The sequence below is a fragment of the Lycorma delicatula genome, chromosome 1, assembly GCF_047948215.1.
Source record: "Lycorma delicatula isolate Av1 chromosome 1, ASM4794821v1, whole genome shotgun sequence".
In the NCBI taxonomy this organism is placed as follows: Eukaryota; Metazoa; Arthropoda; class Insecta; order Hemiptera; family Fulgoridae; genus Lycorma; species Lycorma delicatula.
The window spans coordinates 57,650,158-57,668,118 of NC_134455.1; the positions used below are offsets into that span (position 1 = coordinate 57,650,158).

The window sequence follows — 17,961 nt, forward strand, 5'->3', positions numbered from 1 at the left end:
CCCATCAATCCAAACAATTAGTTTGGCAAAAAGAAACAGTCACGTAATTGATGAAAGTGTTATTAAATGTGTCCAAGATTTTTACCAGAATGATGAGCAAGCTGTGTCTGTAAGACAAGCTGACTGGAAGAAAATTAATATTCAGAAAAGGCTTATCTTATGTAACTTAAAAGAACTGTTCATAACCTTCAAAGAAAAATGTAATTTAAACATTGGTTTTTCAAAATTTGTTGATTTAAGATCTAAATTTTGCATTCTGGCTGATGGGTCAGGTACTCAGTCTGTTTGTGTGTTTCACCCACCAAAATGTAAAACTCATGTTATCTGCTCTAAAACTGAAATTTGATTATAAAATTCTCCCTTCAACAGTGGTATGTGATTTAGAAAATGAAACATGCATGCATGCTGTCACTGTGTGAAAAATGTCCAAGCTGAAAAAAAAATATATAAGCTGGTTGCTTGACCAATTGAAAAAGAAATTGAAACTTTAAAGTTTAAAGCAGTTTACCTGTGGCAGCCATTTTTGTTAAAATGCGCACACCTATTTTTGTGATTGTAAGGGTTTATGGAAAAAATCATAACTAAAAAACTATTTGTCCTGGAAGGATGAAACAAAAACCACTTTATTCATATTTTCTCAAGGTAAAAGATCGGTCCAGTGGTTTATTTACCTATCTTCCTTTGTATGAGAAAATTACCAATAAAGTTGAACATGAAAAACAGTGAAATTTCTCTTTTGGTAATTTTTTTCAAGAGACAGGGAATGTCATATGCAGTTTGAATTATCTTTTTATATACAGGTATGTTAGTAGTTTTACCAAAAAATAATATTAATGGGTGATGTACTTACCCCTAAATTTTTGAAAACTAATTTTTTTTAAAATTTTAGATTTTGGCTTCAAATAACTCTGATGATGGGGCTGGTGACAAAAGTCTCAAATTTGCACAACTTGCAATGGTTTTGTAGATGTTTATAGCAAATAAAAAAATTTCTTGTGTATTTACTAAAAAAAAGTTGTAACCTCTCAAAAATCATGAAGAACCTGTTAAAAGTGATACCATTTTGACTCACCAATTAAGTGCTCCAAGGAGGTCTCTAGTCTTCTTTACACTTAAATTTAAAAATTTGTTTATACAGGTGATTCAAAGAAATGGGAAATTTAAAAAATTAAATAACGTTAATGAAAAATTTTTTTTAGAAAAAGAATTTTATTTCATGTAATTGTACAAATGTTGCCATTTTAGGATACATACATTTTAGTTTATTTTTTAAAGATGATATCTTGCAGGTGACCTCCTCTTCTACGTAAACACTCACGAAGACTCTTCGTTAAATTGTTCATGGTTTGACGTAACATTTCAACTGGAATTTCCGCAATTGCTTCTCAGATCTTTGCCTTCAGTTCTTCCGTTGTAGCAGGTCTACTGTGGAACACTTTGCTTTTAAGGTAACCCCACAAAAAGTAAACGCAAGCTGAGAGATCAGGCGATCTGGGAGGCCGAAATGTCACCATTTCGTGACATGACACGTTGTCCAAACAATCGGCGTACAGCTGCCATCGATATTCGTGCAGTATGTGACGTTGCTCCGTCTTGTTGAAACCAGGCTGTGTTAAGAATTGGTGGAAATCTCCTTTGTTGTTCCTCAACAAAGGTTTCAAGCATGGCTACGTAACGAGCCGACGTCACTGTAATCGCAACACCGTTGTCATCCTCAAAAAAATAAGGGCCTATTATAACAACGTAAGATGACATAGCACACCACACGGTCACTTTCTGGCTGTGCAACGGACGCTGGTGTAGCTGCGTAGGATTTTCTTGTGCCCAGTATCTGAACTTTTGCTTGTTAACAAATCCACTGGAAATGCGCTTCGTCCGACATCCACAGTTCGTGAACAAACTCTTCGTTATCATTTATCTTCTGAAGCATTACATTACAGTATTGTGCTCGCACAACTGCATCGTTCGGTTTCAGTTCCTGGACGATCTGCAACTTGTATGGATGGAATTGCAAGTCCTTCACTAAGATTCTTCGAACACTTGAACTATGAAATTGTAAAGATGCTGAGAGACGACGGATTGACCGCTGTAGACTTCGTGTGACAGCATCTTGTAAAGCTCGAACATTCTGTGGTGTACGGACGGTTCGCTCACGGCCTTGAGGTTTCTTTTTCATTGCCGAACCAGTTCCTCAAAATTAGATATCCATGTTTTAATTGCATATGCTGGTGGAACACGGTCGTGCCGTCCCAGATTAAAATGACGGCGAAATTCTCTAAGCGCTCCCTCCACACTGTCATTGTTTTTGTAAAACGCTTTGATAGCAAATGCACGTTGCGCACCACTCTTAAGGCTCCATGACAACTAAATGGCAGGTTAGGTTAGAGAGGCTGGCGCCACTTATCAAGTGGTACCAATCGCCCACGGCTACCAACACAACTTTCAAAATTTCCTGTTTCTTTGAATCACCTGTATTTAGCCCCTATGTTGTTTAAGTTGATGTTTTCAATATTTTAAAAATAATTTTTTTTAAATTATTAATTATAGGTCGTAATTTAATGATAAATTAACAAATACCAGTAACCTAATACAATTTTGATTAAAAAATGCTAAGACATTTATCGTAGCGATACATCAGCGTATTCTTCTCATATACCCTTGTCGTATTCTGCCGCCAGTCTATTTATCCACTGATTAACAGCATTTTTAAGTTCGTCACCAGCGAATCGCTTACCATTCAAAAATTCTTTCAATTTTAAAAACAAATTGTAATCAGAAGGAGCTAAGTCCGGACTATATGGTGGGTGATCGTAAATTTCCTATTCAAATGTTCTCAGTAAATTACAATTTCAAACAAAAAAGATCTCTTAATTTCAAACTAGTAAATCATTTTGATCACCGTTAAAAAAAGTAGGCCTAATAACAAAAATTACTATAGAAAGCTGAACTACAAAAGAATAAACAAAATTCAACTAATATTTCATTTAAACTGAAAAAATAAAATTAACTATTAGTATTGCCATATCATTAGTTATGATGAACCTAAATTTTAAGCTCTAACTGCACTACAGAGTTTGTTCGCAACTTTACTAGGTCTTCCAGTAAAAAGTAATGAAAATAAAGAAATAAGTCCTACTAGGCAAAAATAATATTTTACAATTCAACAAGTAGAAAAAAAAGTTGAAATAACCTCAAAAACTTAAAATCAAGTTAAACTCTGTTTAGTGGTTTGAATTTACTCATGCATCAGTAAACCATAGAATCCATGATAATGTTTATGAATGAAAAATTTCAGCTCTTGCAAGTGCTTGTATTTATCACCTCTAATTGACAAAGGAAATTAATATAGTTTAGCCAATGCTCCTACATTGTTTATAACCATTGGTCTTGGTAGTAAAGACCAATTATCATAAAAAATCAAATTTGTATTATATTCCAATACTGTCGGCCCATCATATTTTAAGCTTTAATGTCAGTAACATAAGGATCCCCAGTTTTAGACCCTGGTCTGGATCAACTTACAGCAATTCGGCTTTGAAAAATCTGTAAAAGATTTGTGAAAATATAATTCATAAAGCCTTTTTTTCAAGCTTCCTCAATAATGAGGATTGTTGCATTTCTCTATTTTTTTGTAACTTACACTATCACACTCCATCTGAGTGTGGGTCCTATAATTAAACATTTTTGCATTATTGTTTCATAGAAATTCATCTCAAAGCATTAGATAAAGGCGTGTTACAATTTTGAGCGCAACACCCATCCCTGTAAAATATTTGTCTTATTTTCATATTCTGGAATTTCAGTTTCTAAAACATGTACTAAACATGAAGTAAATCAACTGGTATCAACACTACCGTCCTCTTCATGCCAAACGTAGCACACTACTTTACTATTAGCTAAATTAAAAATTGTAAAATTATGACAAACCAACTTTTGCATAAAATATATCATACCAGCTGGTAGATAGGATATAAGCTTGACAGCTGAATATCTACAGTAAATGTGTACACATTTTCTTCACTGGCATCTGCTTTATCATGGTCTTTTTTTTGTATTCCCTGTTTTGCAGCTATAAAATGTAAGTCACATTGATCCTTTGTCAGGATAAAAATATCAATATTTAACTTTTCCATTTCAGACTTGAAAACTTCTATACAAGTTGCAAGAATTATCAGCTGTCTTTCTGTATAATTCATACATTTTACTGTAGGATTAGAAAATGGTCTCCGAATTTAATTTGCTTGATGAAGCACAATAATAATGAGATGGTAATTTTATCAGGCTATAAAGAAATTCTCAGATTGTCTGTCTTTTTTCGTCATTTATGGCTTATTTCTTTTTGGAAACTTAGTTTTTATATCAAAAATTCCATTACCATCATTTTGCTTTACCCAATTTAAAATAGTCTACTCACAGAACCCCAATGTAAAAAGAAACATATTTTTGTAAACTGGTATTATCAATTTTTAACTTATAACAGTTCCAGATAAGCATGTAGTTTATTTTATATTGTAGTTTTTTGCATTGTTGGGAATTTGTTGACTAATATTCACAAGAATGTCTTCCTTTGCTTCCAGTCCTTCTTTCCAAAATAGATTGCATTGGTCTTTTTCTTAGGGTCTCTTGGTCTCTTTCGTTGAGGGACGATCTTCTAGGGCCTGCCCGAATGTTCTTCATCATGCGTATCAATTCAGTTAATTTCTAAACCATTCACACCATTTTCGGACATTTCTTTCTTATCATTATTAATTATCACATTACATTACATTATTACATTTCATTAATTATCACCGTACACAGCAACCAACTGTTTATGAATTTGAGCTGGCATAACGTTTTGATAGTTTAAAAAACATATGTTTTTCTCAGTCAGCGGCAACATCGATTTTCCTGTTCATTTTATAACGTAATAACTTAAAGCTGCTACAATGCGACAACTTAACAGATAACAAATGCAATGTGTACATTTCTAGCATGGCCATGAACAACACAGGTTCGACAACCTTCAGGAGAGAAATTCCCCAGCGGTCTTTACTTTAGAGATGTCCCTCATATGTCACATTTTGATGGTGGAGTATGTCTACTTGGTAACTCCGGCTACAGAATATCTCCGTGGTTAATAACATCATTCAAACCACCTGTTAGCGCAGTCGAGAAAAATTTCAACTTGCACCATTCCAGGGATGAGTCATCATTGAAAGCTGTTTCGGACAGCTGAAAAAAATTTCCAATTATGGAAAACTGTGTCTGCATATCTATGGAAAAAGTCCCCAAGTTGCATAGTCTTATACAAGATTGCAAAATTCCTTAATGATGTTTTTGATGATGACAATAATGTCTTTCATGAGGAGGAAATTGAAAAAGAGCAATGTGAAAATGCAGCCATGGGGCAGCAGAAACGCCAAGAAATGTTTTTGAACAAATGAAAAAGAACAGATATATTTTTTAAAAATTGTTTTATGTAACTGTATTAATTTAGATTTTATTGGATTGTATTATTATTTCTAAAATAAATTTTTTCACGAACTCACATGCACATTAGCGTATGCACAGTGACATGTTGTACTCCTACATTTTGCAATTTTTATGTTGGTTTTTAAAGATTATTTTTTATTTATTGATATTAAGAAGCATTGGGTTTAAAGGAAATACTACATTTATTTTATTACAAATTTCAGTAAGAAACATAGTTTTTAGTTCAGTTTGAGTAGATACATCTGACATTTTCTTAATACTTTTAAATTTATTTTTTCTCTTTCAAGTTTCATCTTGTTAATTTGCATTTGCTGCAGTAAAACAATTTGCTAAATCTGCGGTGTCGAAAGATCAATCGTCTCATCACTTTCATAAGCCAAAATCGTTTTAGCACTTTCTTATTTTAGTTGCCAACTGGTTTGCATCAAGTTCTTCCATTGCTGATAAGATCCTCATCAATGTCCATGAATGTATCTATAGCAGAAGTGAGGCTTATATCCCATTCCAACAGACAGATCGCTTGGCACTTTAAAAAATTCTGATATTATCTTGGCTGAATTTCATAAAATTTTTTTTCCCACTTTTTTAGTTGATAAGTTTTTTGCCTGTTGTAGTTTTATCAGTTTTTAACACCACTCTTCATATTGCTTAGTAATTTTAGTTGTACAGTTGTTACTTCCTTACTAACACCTGATGAAAACTGTTCACTTACACTTTTCAAAGCTATTTTTTTGGTTTTAACTGACATCGGAGTCTTGGATTTTTCAATTATTATTGGGTGTTCTCTTAAAAGTTTGATAAATAGATTGACTTGTCTAAATACTTCTCATTGTTATTGTTTTCATCACTAGATGACATTTCTTCTACTAAGATCAAATAACAAATAAAGTAGCCAAAGCAAGTTCAGATGAGTACAAGGCAACATGAATGAGGTGGTTGTTGAATCACTGTGTACAGATAACAAAAAGAGGAATGAGGACAGACAAGTTAAGACATGAAAACCAAAAACTTACTGTAGCTAAGGTTGGCAAATGCTAACCAAGAAATTTCTTAAGTTTTCTTGAATACTTCTGAACTAACTTAGTTCTTTCTAGCTAGAACCAGCACTTTTTTATTCAACTGAGAAAAAGCTAGTAAAAGCTATTATAAAACTGAGGAAAAGCCTAGCGTAAGACGCTAGCTCGTAGTTGCTAGGTTTTATTCACTTCACGAAATATAAGTGAACTCTGTTTTTCAGAAACTAAATTGCACTTTAAACATCAATTGGAATCTTTCATTTTCCTTGAATCACGTTTAATGGAAACCATTGAGCCATCTTTCCTTTTGGTCAGAATATAATATTCTTCAGCTATAATCCTAAAAAACTTTGACTTATTCCTCTTCCACATCGTATTTGCTTCTTCTTTTTTATGCACATTCACAATTTGAAAGGAAACTTCACTAATTTTAGCACCCAAATCATTACTGCCCATAATTTCTCTATTCATTCCAGTTTTCTTTTGTAGTGAAACATTAGACACAGATGAGTCTGAATCACTGGGATGTTAGCTGGATCCTGAATTTTCAAAAATATTGTCAATGTCAGAATCAGAATGGATTACATTACCATTCATCTCGAAAACTACTACCAGCACAATCAAATGTATCAACAGAAACATCATGGCTTTTATCTGGGATGATATTTTGTTTGTTTGGAAGGATATACAGGTGATAAATCATGTTTTGGCTCTTATCAAACCACAACTGACAACTAAATCCAGAATTTTCTTTCTACAGTATGTCTGCAATACAAATTAAGTCTGTATGAAAATACACTGTATTTATGCCAACATAAAAAACTCTTCTCAAACAATTATCTGAATAAACTAACAGTTTTTATTTGTCTGTAATTTTGGTATGTAGTTAAAAAAGTGTCCTTCCTTGAAAGCACTTAACATAATTTCTACACTGATAACTAATTATAATTCTAGTAAAGTTGCAGTTTTGCATGTGCAACTGAGTAACTACATTTATTGGCTTGTTACAGACACCATTACATGATTGTTAGTCTTTGTTTACAGCTTTCTATGCATGTTTAAAATGCCTGACTAAACAATGCTATGGATTGTGAAATACGTGCTGCAGTTAGTTTCTTAAATGTCCAAAGTATGAAAGCGGTTGAAATACGACAAATTAGTGAAGTGTATGAGGATAGTGTTATGTCCGATCGAATGGTGAGAAATTGGTTAGGGCATTTAAAGAGGGCTGTACAAACATATATGATGTGGCATAGAAAAGTCCATTAGAATAAACAGTTTAGGATTACATCACTATGTAATGAATACCTTTTAATTTCATGAATTGTTCTTTGTGAAATTGTGTCAAAAATTATCAGAAGTTGTCTTCACGCTGGGTACCAATAATTCTGAGTTACATAAAAACAAATGTTTAGCCAATACTTTGAATTTTCTCATGAGATACAACAATGAAGACAATCTGTTTTTAAGCTAGATTTTTTATTGGTGACAAGACATTGGTGTCTCACATTGCATCAGAATCAAAACAAGCCCATGGAATGGAGACACTCAAGTAATTTCTCCCAAGTGAAGTTCAAGCAAAGCTGGAAAATCATGTGCACATTGTTTTGTGATAGACAGGTTGTTGCTGTCTATCTACTGATAGATAGATAAGCTGTTGCTTGATGAGTTTTTGCTTTGGGGGTGAAACAATTATTGTAGAATGATATTGACCTTGACTAAACTGCAACACACAATCCAAAACATAAAACATGACATGTTCAGCATGGAAATCATGATTCTTCATGATAATGCTTGGCCACATATGGGTCATTGTTTCATTTGGCCGTTTGAATTTGGAACAAATTCATATCTACCATTAACAACCCATTGTCCCATTGACTACTACTTTTTCCTGCTTCTAAAGCAGCACCTCTGTGATCAGTGCCAAGTCGACGATGATATTAGCTGTTTAACAATGGTGGTTATATTCTGAAGCAGCAGATTTCTATGTAGCTGTTATGCAGAAGCTGATCACATGATATGACAAGTGCTTTAATGTAGGCAGAAATTATGTAAAACTATAGATTAAGATTCAGGCTTTCAGGTGAATAAAAGTCTTCAAAAAAATATTTGCTTGTTATTTTAAAACGAAACTGTACTTAAAAAACATAGTAGTATTTAAACCAGATACTTCTGAATGAAAAATAAAGAAATTACCACTAAACTACTAGTACGTCATATGGATGTGTGAATTTAAAAAAATATAAAATAAAATATTTGCATTTCATTTTTGATAAGAAAGATATTTTTTATTTGTTGCACATTTACTAGTAATTTGTATTATCTGATTTTATGCTACCATATTAATAATTTAAAATAAAGACTAACTTTAAAAATTGTTCACTGTAAGTTAATAAAAATAAAGATTGTAAATTTTCTAAAGTCCAAAAGACTTTTTACAATTTGTGAGTTCTATTTTATTATTCTATTAGATATTTCATTTCATTTATTAGGATTTTTTTTTTATTATTTCTGGAGTTTTGTTAATTCTTCTATAGTGCTTTGAAGAATTTTCTGTTGAAAGATTTTTTTTATTTTGATAGAAACTGTACTGAAGAAAAACACTTGTAATGCAATAGACAAATCTGTGGTGGCTGTAGAAATGGAAATGAAAGGTGACTGTCAAAGGCGGAGGAATGCTTCAGATCAGGATAGTAAAGGAGGATGTGATCAACCCTTGTTAGAGCAAACTGAGAAATCCACTAGAACTCCAATTATTAGACCTTCTTATTAAACTTAACATATAAGTATTTCTTTTAAGTTGCTCATTTATAAATTTTAACACTTACTGTTATCAAAAGATGCACATTATTCTAAAAATATTTTTATATATATATTTTTTTATATAAATATTTGTTATATATATAAGTTTCTAAAAGCATGGCTTGACTTGTTTTAACTTAAAAGTTTAAGTATAACAGTATTATGATGTATGGTTCATATTTATTTGTAAATTTTTTTTATTTTAAAAGGACACTTTTTATAAGTTAGTTATAAACTAATTATATAGTGATGTTAATAGATTTTTTACAAATTTAGTGGGTGCTCATAAAAAAGAAGCAAAAGTTTTAGAATTGTTTATTCTGTGATTGTATACAACTACGAGTATATTTTTAAGGAATTAAGTTCTGTGAACTTGTATTTGTACAATTAATAAATTTTTTTTAAAAATCCATCAGAGTTTTCTTTTTCTTTTATTTAAAGACAAAATGATGAGTACTTCATTGATTGATTGCAACTAATTTATACATTTGAGAGCAGAGTTAAAGTGTACAAAACATATTTGCCTAGTTGATAGAAGAACCCATCAATCCACCAGAAGTAGAGGAACCCCATTTAGGGGCACCAAGGCAGTGTCAGGCTTGCTAACAGGTTTCACAAAATATTATTAGGTGGGTACGTACGTGTTCCTGCACACAACTGACTAAACCTCCACCCCTGGCTTATCCACTCTTCCTGGAAACCACTTATGCATCATTACTTCTGACAGGGGGAAACGCCCGCTCACACAATTGGACATTGCAATCAAAGGAACACCAATACAATCGCACACTCAACACAAAGATAATAAAACACAAGCAACACTAAGACACACCAAAAAATTACAAAATTACACCCACACAGAGTTGGCCCTAACAGGCAAACATCAAACGCACACAACAGTGAAACAAATTGTGGTACACACACACAGGCAACATCATGTATACTCTCAGGTACTTACCAGGACATCTACAGTCTAAGCTTCAGAAGAGGGGAACTAACCTATGGGCCTGTGCCAGCTTCATTGCATCCAGTCGACCCCCCACAAGGTTGAGGGGTCCCCTAGAAACTCGACCGCAGCCCTGTCCAGCACACAGCAACCCTTTGGCCTTCTTCAGTGACATGCAGTTTGTCTACAATTACTTTGGCAAATGTCGCTCGTTCACTGTGTTCCAGTTCTCTTCTTTCGCTAACATAATCTGATCAAAGTCTTAAGGTAAGAACATATCCCTCCTGCCCAACGTGTCCAAGATTTCCACGCTCTAGTTCATTATGAGGACATCAGAAAAAGACATAAGCCATCTCTTCAGTTCCACAAACAGGGCAACTATCTGTATAATCAAGCCCAAATCTAAACAAATAGGCTTTAAAGCTCCCATGGCCTGACAGAAGCTGATTACATTGAAATCCATCGAGCTATGGGTTCTCCAAACCCATCCACCAACGTCCCCAACCAATCTATATGTCCACCTGCCTTTGGCACTGTGGATCCACCTCTCCTGCCATATCCAATCAACTCCTCCATAATATCCAAACTGACAAGTTTCTTTTCAGCAGCAATCAGTGGTCTGCATTGGCATAACCTTCTCAGTTTAGTTATCTCTAGGTCAATCAGAAGCAACCCAGCTATCACTTCGACTGCCTCTCAGGATATAGTCCTGTAGACAGCATTTCCTATGAAAGGACAAAAATGCTCCCTTATATCTTCTGTATACAAAATCTGCCCAGACTTCAGCATGATGCAAGAGCATGGCATGACCCACTTCTGTCAGTAGTATCCTCCATTGTTGACCTGGTCCTCTCAAATTTGGCAGAATCCCAGCTATGTATCACATTAAAAGTTCATTTCCTGAATAATTAATAAGAAAACGGTTATTTAAAAAAGGGTTTTAATTATTACATGCAAATAAAATATCAAAGTTTCATCTTTCTGGCCTTGTTCATTTGTGGCAGCATTTAACCAATGAATTACACCTTTTTTCAATAAATTTTGTTGCCATTTATAAAATCAGTTTCAGTTTACAATTGAAATGGTTCAAGTTATTTGGATTTGAAGAAGATAGCATGTTTTCTAAGACTGCCCATAACAAAAAAATCACATGAACATTGTGACCATTCAGTTATTTGGTCCCATCTTATGCCTAACATAAGGATGGCTAATGTTAACACAAGGTTGCTTAATAGCTCAAAAACATCAACTCATAACATCTCAGATCATCTTGCATTTCCATCCCAGAAATAAGATCCCAACACTGTTTTTATGTGGCCCCACACAAAACAAATGTTTTAATTATTTTATTTACTTATGTCTATTAAGAATTGGTTGTACATTCCTAAATCATAGATTGTACGATACATAAAATGAGACCATGCTCCCTGCAATACAGGAGTTAAGTGTTGGATTCCATGGTGATTATATGAATTACTATGCTCCTTGGTTATCTATATTCTTTAAATGCTATTATTGCTTGAACACTACACAGGTTCCAACCACTATTTACAGTTCCAGTTTCAACCTACAGACATTTTCTGTCCTCCATTTATGGACAGAAGCTAATCTCAAAGTTATTAAGTTAGTTTAAGAGGGAATCTTGTTTCTCATGCAGCAGCTGGTTTGAGGTGAGCCTGGGCAGGAATTCCTTTCCACCTAGTATTAATTCAAGCCACTTCTGCCATAATATCCAAATTTAGTCCTCTAGTTTCATTAGGGGGTTTTCCCCACATTTGGGTGGCATTCTTAAAAATGATCACAATAATTCATTTAAACCTAAGAAGAGCCTAGCTAGATCTCTGCAAAGGTATGCTAGCATGTCTACGGAACCACAAATTGATGGAAGTTCCATGGTAGTCATGAAGCCAATAGAGAATCCTGAAACATTGAAAAAGAATCATGGCTTAATGGGAATTGCATGCCCCTTGAGGATTTATCTTCAGTGGCCGCTGAGGAAGTATTAAAAAACAACTGAAAGGAGGTCTAAGAGATTGCATTACTCCCCCTCAGATGTGGATGAATCAAATGATGAATTGAAGGCATTGGTCTCTAAGCTTGAGGTCATTGCTGGATGTCTGCATCATTACACTGATAAAAATACAAAGTAAGACATCAAGCTGGTGGAGGCCAAATTGAGTGTATCAGTCAATGACATGTGGAGGTAAAACACCATGGTTTCGAATTGTGGAATACCCTCCTGATGTGGGCTGTCACACGGAAAGGAGGGTCAGGAATGAGTATTCTCTTGGATGTCCCTAACAGAACTGCTATATTATGGTAAAACTGACTCGTTGCAGGGGGATGCAAAAGTCAAAAGACATGGACTGGATTGGGAAGATTTTTGGATTGAATGCAGGCAGGATTTGCTTCAGTGTAGCAAAGAGCAAGCTGGGCACATACTTAGATGCCCTAGGAAGAAGGCAGGGCATGCCCATTGATTTGTATTTGGAGGTTCAGGAGAAAGAAAGACAAGAAGGTCATTGCCGCAGTCATTAATAGAAAGTAAAACAGTTGTAAAATCTGCGTGTAAAGCCAACTTACTGAAAGTAATCGAGAAGATCCCCACATAACAAGTAAGTGAAGTTGGAGGAAGACAAATCAGAATTAAAGGGGAGGCGAAAACTGCTGAAGACAATATTAAAAGATAAGGTGGCAGGTTTTTATTAGTGAATCTTGAAAGTAAGGCAAACAAGAGGAAACTACAGTGCATATCAAGGATATATACATAGCAGTGCAGATGACCAACAATAATAGTGTTTCAAAGGCAGTTGAAGCCCAGGAGACACTGAAGCTAACTTGTGTCAGATTGGCGTTCGGAGATACGAAAAATGCTATAGTCTTGATGTCAGAGAGGGTAAAATTGATAACTGATAGAATGATTTGCATTGGGTGGGTCCATTGTCATGTACTTCTACAGGAGACAGAAGAAGACAGATATTGGGAGGTTGGACAAGTGGTGGCACCTAAGTGTAAGGGTCTGGACTGAAGGTTCTGTGTTCAACTGCCTAGTAAGCCAGGTTATAAAATTCACCAATGTATGGACACTGCAGCATGTACGCTCTGTGGGAAGAAAAGATGTAGGGCAAGCAGCAGGCTGTGTGGTACCAGACAATAAGGGTCTTACAAATTAATTAGAACAAAAGTTAATCCTCTACAGACACTTGCTGGGAGGATGCAGCTAGAATGGAAGTCAATATTGTGGTTGTCAGCGAACAAAATAAAGCAGCAGTCAGTGGTGATTTACAGATTCACTGCGGGATGCAGCAGTTAAGACTTCCAGGACAGGTATACTGTTGTGGATAGTGGAGGAAATGAAGTGTTAATCTAGGTGGATGTGGGGGAATTCGTAATTAACAGTTGCTAGCACTCCCTGTAACACCATCCTGTCTTTGGTGAGTTTGCCAACAAGATGATCGAGGTTTGCAAGCATATGGATAGAATGGTGGTTATCACCAGAGACTAATGCTAAGTATCCAGAATTCCATGGGAGAAGTAGGATCTCATTTTCTTTAGTTAAAAATTATTCTTCTTCCTAACTTCGAGCTCATATGATCCATAGCATTATAAAGGAAGATATCACTAAGAGTATGCTCTGGGTACAGAACAGTGTTATCTGATGTGGCTTAAATAGTCACATGCTTAACGCTACTGTGGTCAGAAACATATGAAACCCTACTGAACCGATGGCAAAGTAGTTGGGAAGAGTCTATGAAGAGCAGGTGGACCTTCAAACAGATTCTGAAATTAAACCATGTCTGGAACAGGGATTACGCAAGATAACTTATACACTCGCACAGTTCCTGACCGGACAGGAACATTAGTTTCAGGTACATCCTGAAGCGCATGTTCACATATCAAAGTGCCTTTTGTATACTTCTGTCAGGTAAGATAACACTCTTCGCGTCAAGATAATGAGGATCGTCGTTGGGGGGGGGGGGGGGAGATGTGTGGATGGAGGGACAGGCTACCCCCTGCACACTGCAGGCTGCTGTGGGGAAGGACGTTCATTCACAGCTGGTTGAATGAGTGATTTGTGTTGATACATATGGGTCTCCGCCATCCCGCTGTTTCCTTCTGGTTAGCAATCCTGGAAGTACCACTGAAGACTGAGTTAGGCTTTTTACTGGGTCTGGTCTTCGCGTGTTGGTGAGGCATAATGTTTTTAGTCGGTATGAGCCCGACACTGCAATTTGTGCAAGCGGGCGATGGCTGTATTGCTCCCTGCAATAAGTAAGATTAGTTTGAAGTATTTCTTTTAATAATGTAATATTGTATTAACATTAAAAGTTGATTTTTCACAGACTTTTTTCAAATTATTTCTCATAAAAAAATGTCTTATGAATATATATTATCTCATTTTTTATAGTTAAAAATAATTCTTCTCCTTAGTTCAATTGATCTAGCTGGTTCTATTAATTCCAGATAGCTTCAGTTAGTCTCATTATATAGAATTTAAGAAAGTGCCAACTAATGACTATTTCAGTGTTATGTTATTTTTGTATGCATAATGTTGTTTTGTGATTTATAATTTTAACAATGGTCACAAGCTTCACCAAGAAACTGAAGATTTCTTATGAAAAATGGTTGTTTAATAAGTGTTGTCTTTGTTTCATTGTTGAGGTAAAAGAAAAACCTGTATGTTTGATATGCAGTCTAACTGTGATGATTGAGTTTAATATAAAACTAAGCTTGCTTGCAATATTAGGTTTAATCTTGTTTTATATAAAGTGACAGATTTAAAGAAGAGAGTGCAGTTTCAACAATTTTCATTTAAAAGTCTCGAGTGTGTTATGGGTAGTGTTACTTAATATCTGAAAAAATGCCTCTTAAGTTTAAACCCTTCTCTGATGGTGAGTTTGTAAAGTTTATATGGAGTCAGCAGCTGAAATTCTATGTTTGGCACAGAAACATTTATTTTTGAAAATTAACTTACCCGAAGTTACTGTTTTGAGAAGGCTTGAGGAACTGGCTGAAGACATTGAAAATACTTTGAAAGAAACAGTTTCTAAGTTTCAGTTTTATTCTATATCTCTTGATGAGAATACAGATGTTGCAAACATGGCTCAGTTGTTAATTTTTTTCAGAGGTACTGACAAAGACTTAAATACTATTGAAGAAATTCTGCTCAACTTTCCATGAAAGGCACCACAAAAGGAAGTGACATATTCAAAGCTTCATTCTCAACTTTAGATTCAATCTAAAGCTGAGCAATCTCTCAGGAGTTACTACTGACGGGGCCCCATCAATGGCTGGCAAGAAAGAAGGCATCACTGCTCTAATTTGAAATGATGCAAATTCTTGCGGAAACATGTAGTTAATGCAGTATCACTGTATTCTGCATCAAGAACAATTGTGTGCAAAAAATGCTCTTTTAAGGAGGTAATGAAATACAATATGAAAATCATGCATGAATTTCATTTGATCCCAAGGACTGAACTACAAACTATTTCAATCTTTTCTCAGTGATATGGATGCAGGGTATGGTGACGTACTCTACTACACAGAAGTTCGAAATTTTAATAGAGTAATTTTCTTAAGAGAGTGTTCAATCTTAAAAATGAAATTTCTCAGTTAATGAACAATACAGGCAAAATGTTTCATCAGTTCAATAATCCCGAATGGATAGCAAATTTTGTTTTTTTTTTCACTGACATCATTTCAATGCACCATTCATTTGAACTTTGGTCTTCAAGGCAGAAACAATTTAGTCCATAACCTATTTGACCACTTGAAATAAAGCTAACAAAAATAACTTTTCACGCTTCCCCACAATGGCTCTCTGTGAAATTACCAACAAAGAGATGTCGATGTCATTATTCCTTTGAAGTCTGTCTTTAGTAATAGGTTCCAAGATTTCAAATCAAATGAACATTTGTTCCTGATTTTTTTCTACACAATTTAGTGTTTAGTTGAGAGAGTTCCCACCAGTATGTAAGCAAATGGAACTAATCAAATTGCCATGTAATACAGATTTGCAAGTAAGTTTACAACTAGAATGTTGGATTTTATTTGACTGTTTTTATTTGCAGTTTGTTGAAGACAAATTCCCAGTAATTAGAAACCATGCTTTCTTTGTAGCTTCACTTCTTGGCACTACATACACCTGTGAGTAAAACAAAGCATGCAAACAATTTCAGTGTGGCACACTTATACAAAAAAAAACATTTACTCTCATATAGTGTGATGGAAATATTGACCATATAGTGTTATACATATATCATTTGCTGTGCGGCCCACAATCCCTGTAAAGTTTAGACATAGGGTCCTTTATTTCATGAAGATTGAAGACCATTGGTCTAGACAGACGGTTTTCACTAACTTGACTGCAAGCAAATAGTTTGTGCTAATTTTTTATAGACACCTTGCTCTGAAAATATGTTAGAAGACCCTTTGCAGTTGGATGACATATTTAAAATTAGTCCACTAAGAGTTGGGTGGGCAGTAGTACTGGCTGAAGCCATTTTACCTGTCAAGTCAGAATTGCTTGCACAGTTCTGTTCCTCACAGCTCGGATGGCCAAGTTAAAATCCCCTGGCTACTTAAAACATATTGCTATAGAAACAGTGCTTTTCTTTTATGTTCTGTGATTAGTGCTTTAACCTATTGGACAGCCTTTTAACTAATTGTATATTACATTTCTCAGCGCAGTCTTTTAACAAAAGACTGGCCAGTTTGCAGTGACAGAAGACCTGGAGGAGAAAGAAAACTACACATTGGACTAATCCTGGACTACACATTGGTAAATGCTTTGAAAAATACTGTTCTGAAAAATAAACCATGATCTAGCTAGTTAAGCAAATGTATTACAACAATTTTCTTATACTACAAAGTTTCTTTTTAAATATTATTAAATGTTATATTCAGTAAAGTAAAAATTAATCAACTATGTTAAACTATTCTTTGTGTCAATAAAAAAAAAGTTATATAAAATATTGGGGTTTTTTAAAATTAAATGCCCTATGTAAATATTTAGGAATGAATAAAAAACAATTCTGAGCTGGTAGGACAGAGCAGTCAAGAAGGCAGCAGGCAGCCAAGACGACAGTTTACTCTGATTTTATCCTGGCCAACATGCCCAGTTGCTTGATTTTGTTGATGGCTTTTAGTGATACCCAAAAAAAAAACTTAATACTAGACCACATTTTGAATCATTTCTGCTGCTGCTGCTTCCTTTGTAAAACAATTTTTTGACAAACAGAAATTTGAAGTAATTCATACTTCGTACTGTAGTGTCTGTTTCATTTGTAGATAAATCTAATAGATAAATCTATTAACAGCATACCTCCCTTATACTTCCATGTTTTTTTGTTTATTATATAATAATAATGTGCAAATCCTTTTTGAATTTTTTTGTATGACAATGTGTGCCTCATTTTACCACTCAACTACTTACTGTTCATAGGATTTCAAATATATTTATTATAACCCTCCTAAAGAAAAATGAGTTTTCTATATCACTACAAAGATTTACTTTAGAGAAAAACTAATAAAAAAAAAGTTTAAAAGAGATATGTGCATGTAGGAAAATTATTATTACTACCTTTATAAAACATTGCAGAGAAGAATAATGGTTTGAATTTATTAATAATATAACCTGCAAGCAAATTCTTGGAATATCAGATTCTTACATCAGGCACTTCCAATAATACAATAATATTCTACTTAATAATCCATTAC

General features: G+C 34.4%; 1 protein-coding gene across 18 annotated transcripts in view; it reads left to right on the plus strand.

The window, feature by feature from the left end:
- LOC142318445 (sodium-independent sulfate anion transporter) overlaps positions 1-17,047 on the plus strand; it is a 161,333-nt gene extending 144,286 nt beyond the window's left edge. For 17 of the 18 annotated variants that reach the window (XM_075355034.1, XM_075355076.1, XM_075355057.1 and 14 more), the window contains one exon: positions 9,077-9,706. In XM_075355034.1, coding sequence (XP_075211149.1) covers positions 9,077-9,267 — 191 coding nt within the window. In that variant the 3' untranslated portion in view covers positions 9,268-9,706. Of the gene's footprint in view, positions 1-9,076; positions 9,707-16,927 lie in introns of those variants that run through there. The other variant, XM_075355092.1, reaches the window with a different exon arrangement.
- The last annotated feature ends 914 nt before the right edge of the window (positions 17,048-17,961 follow it).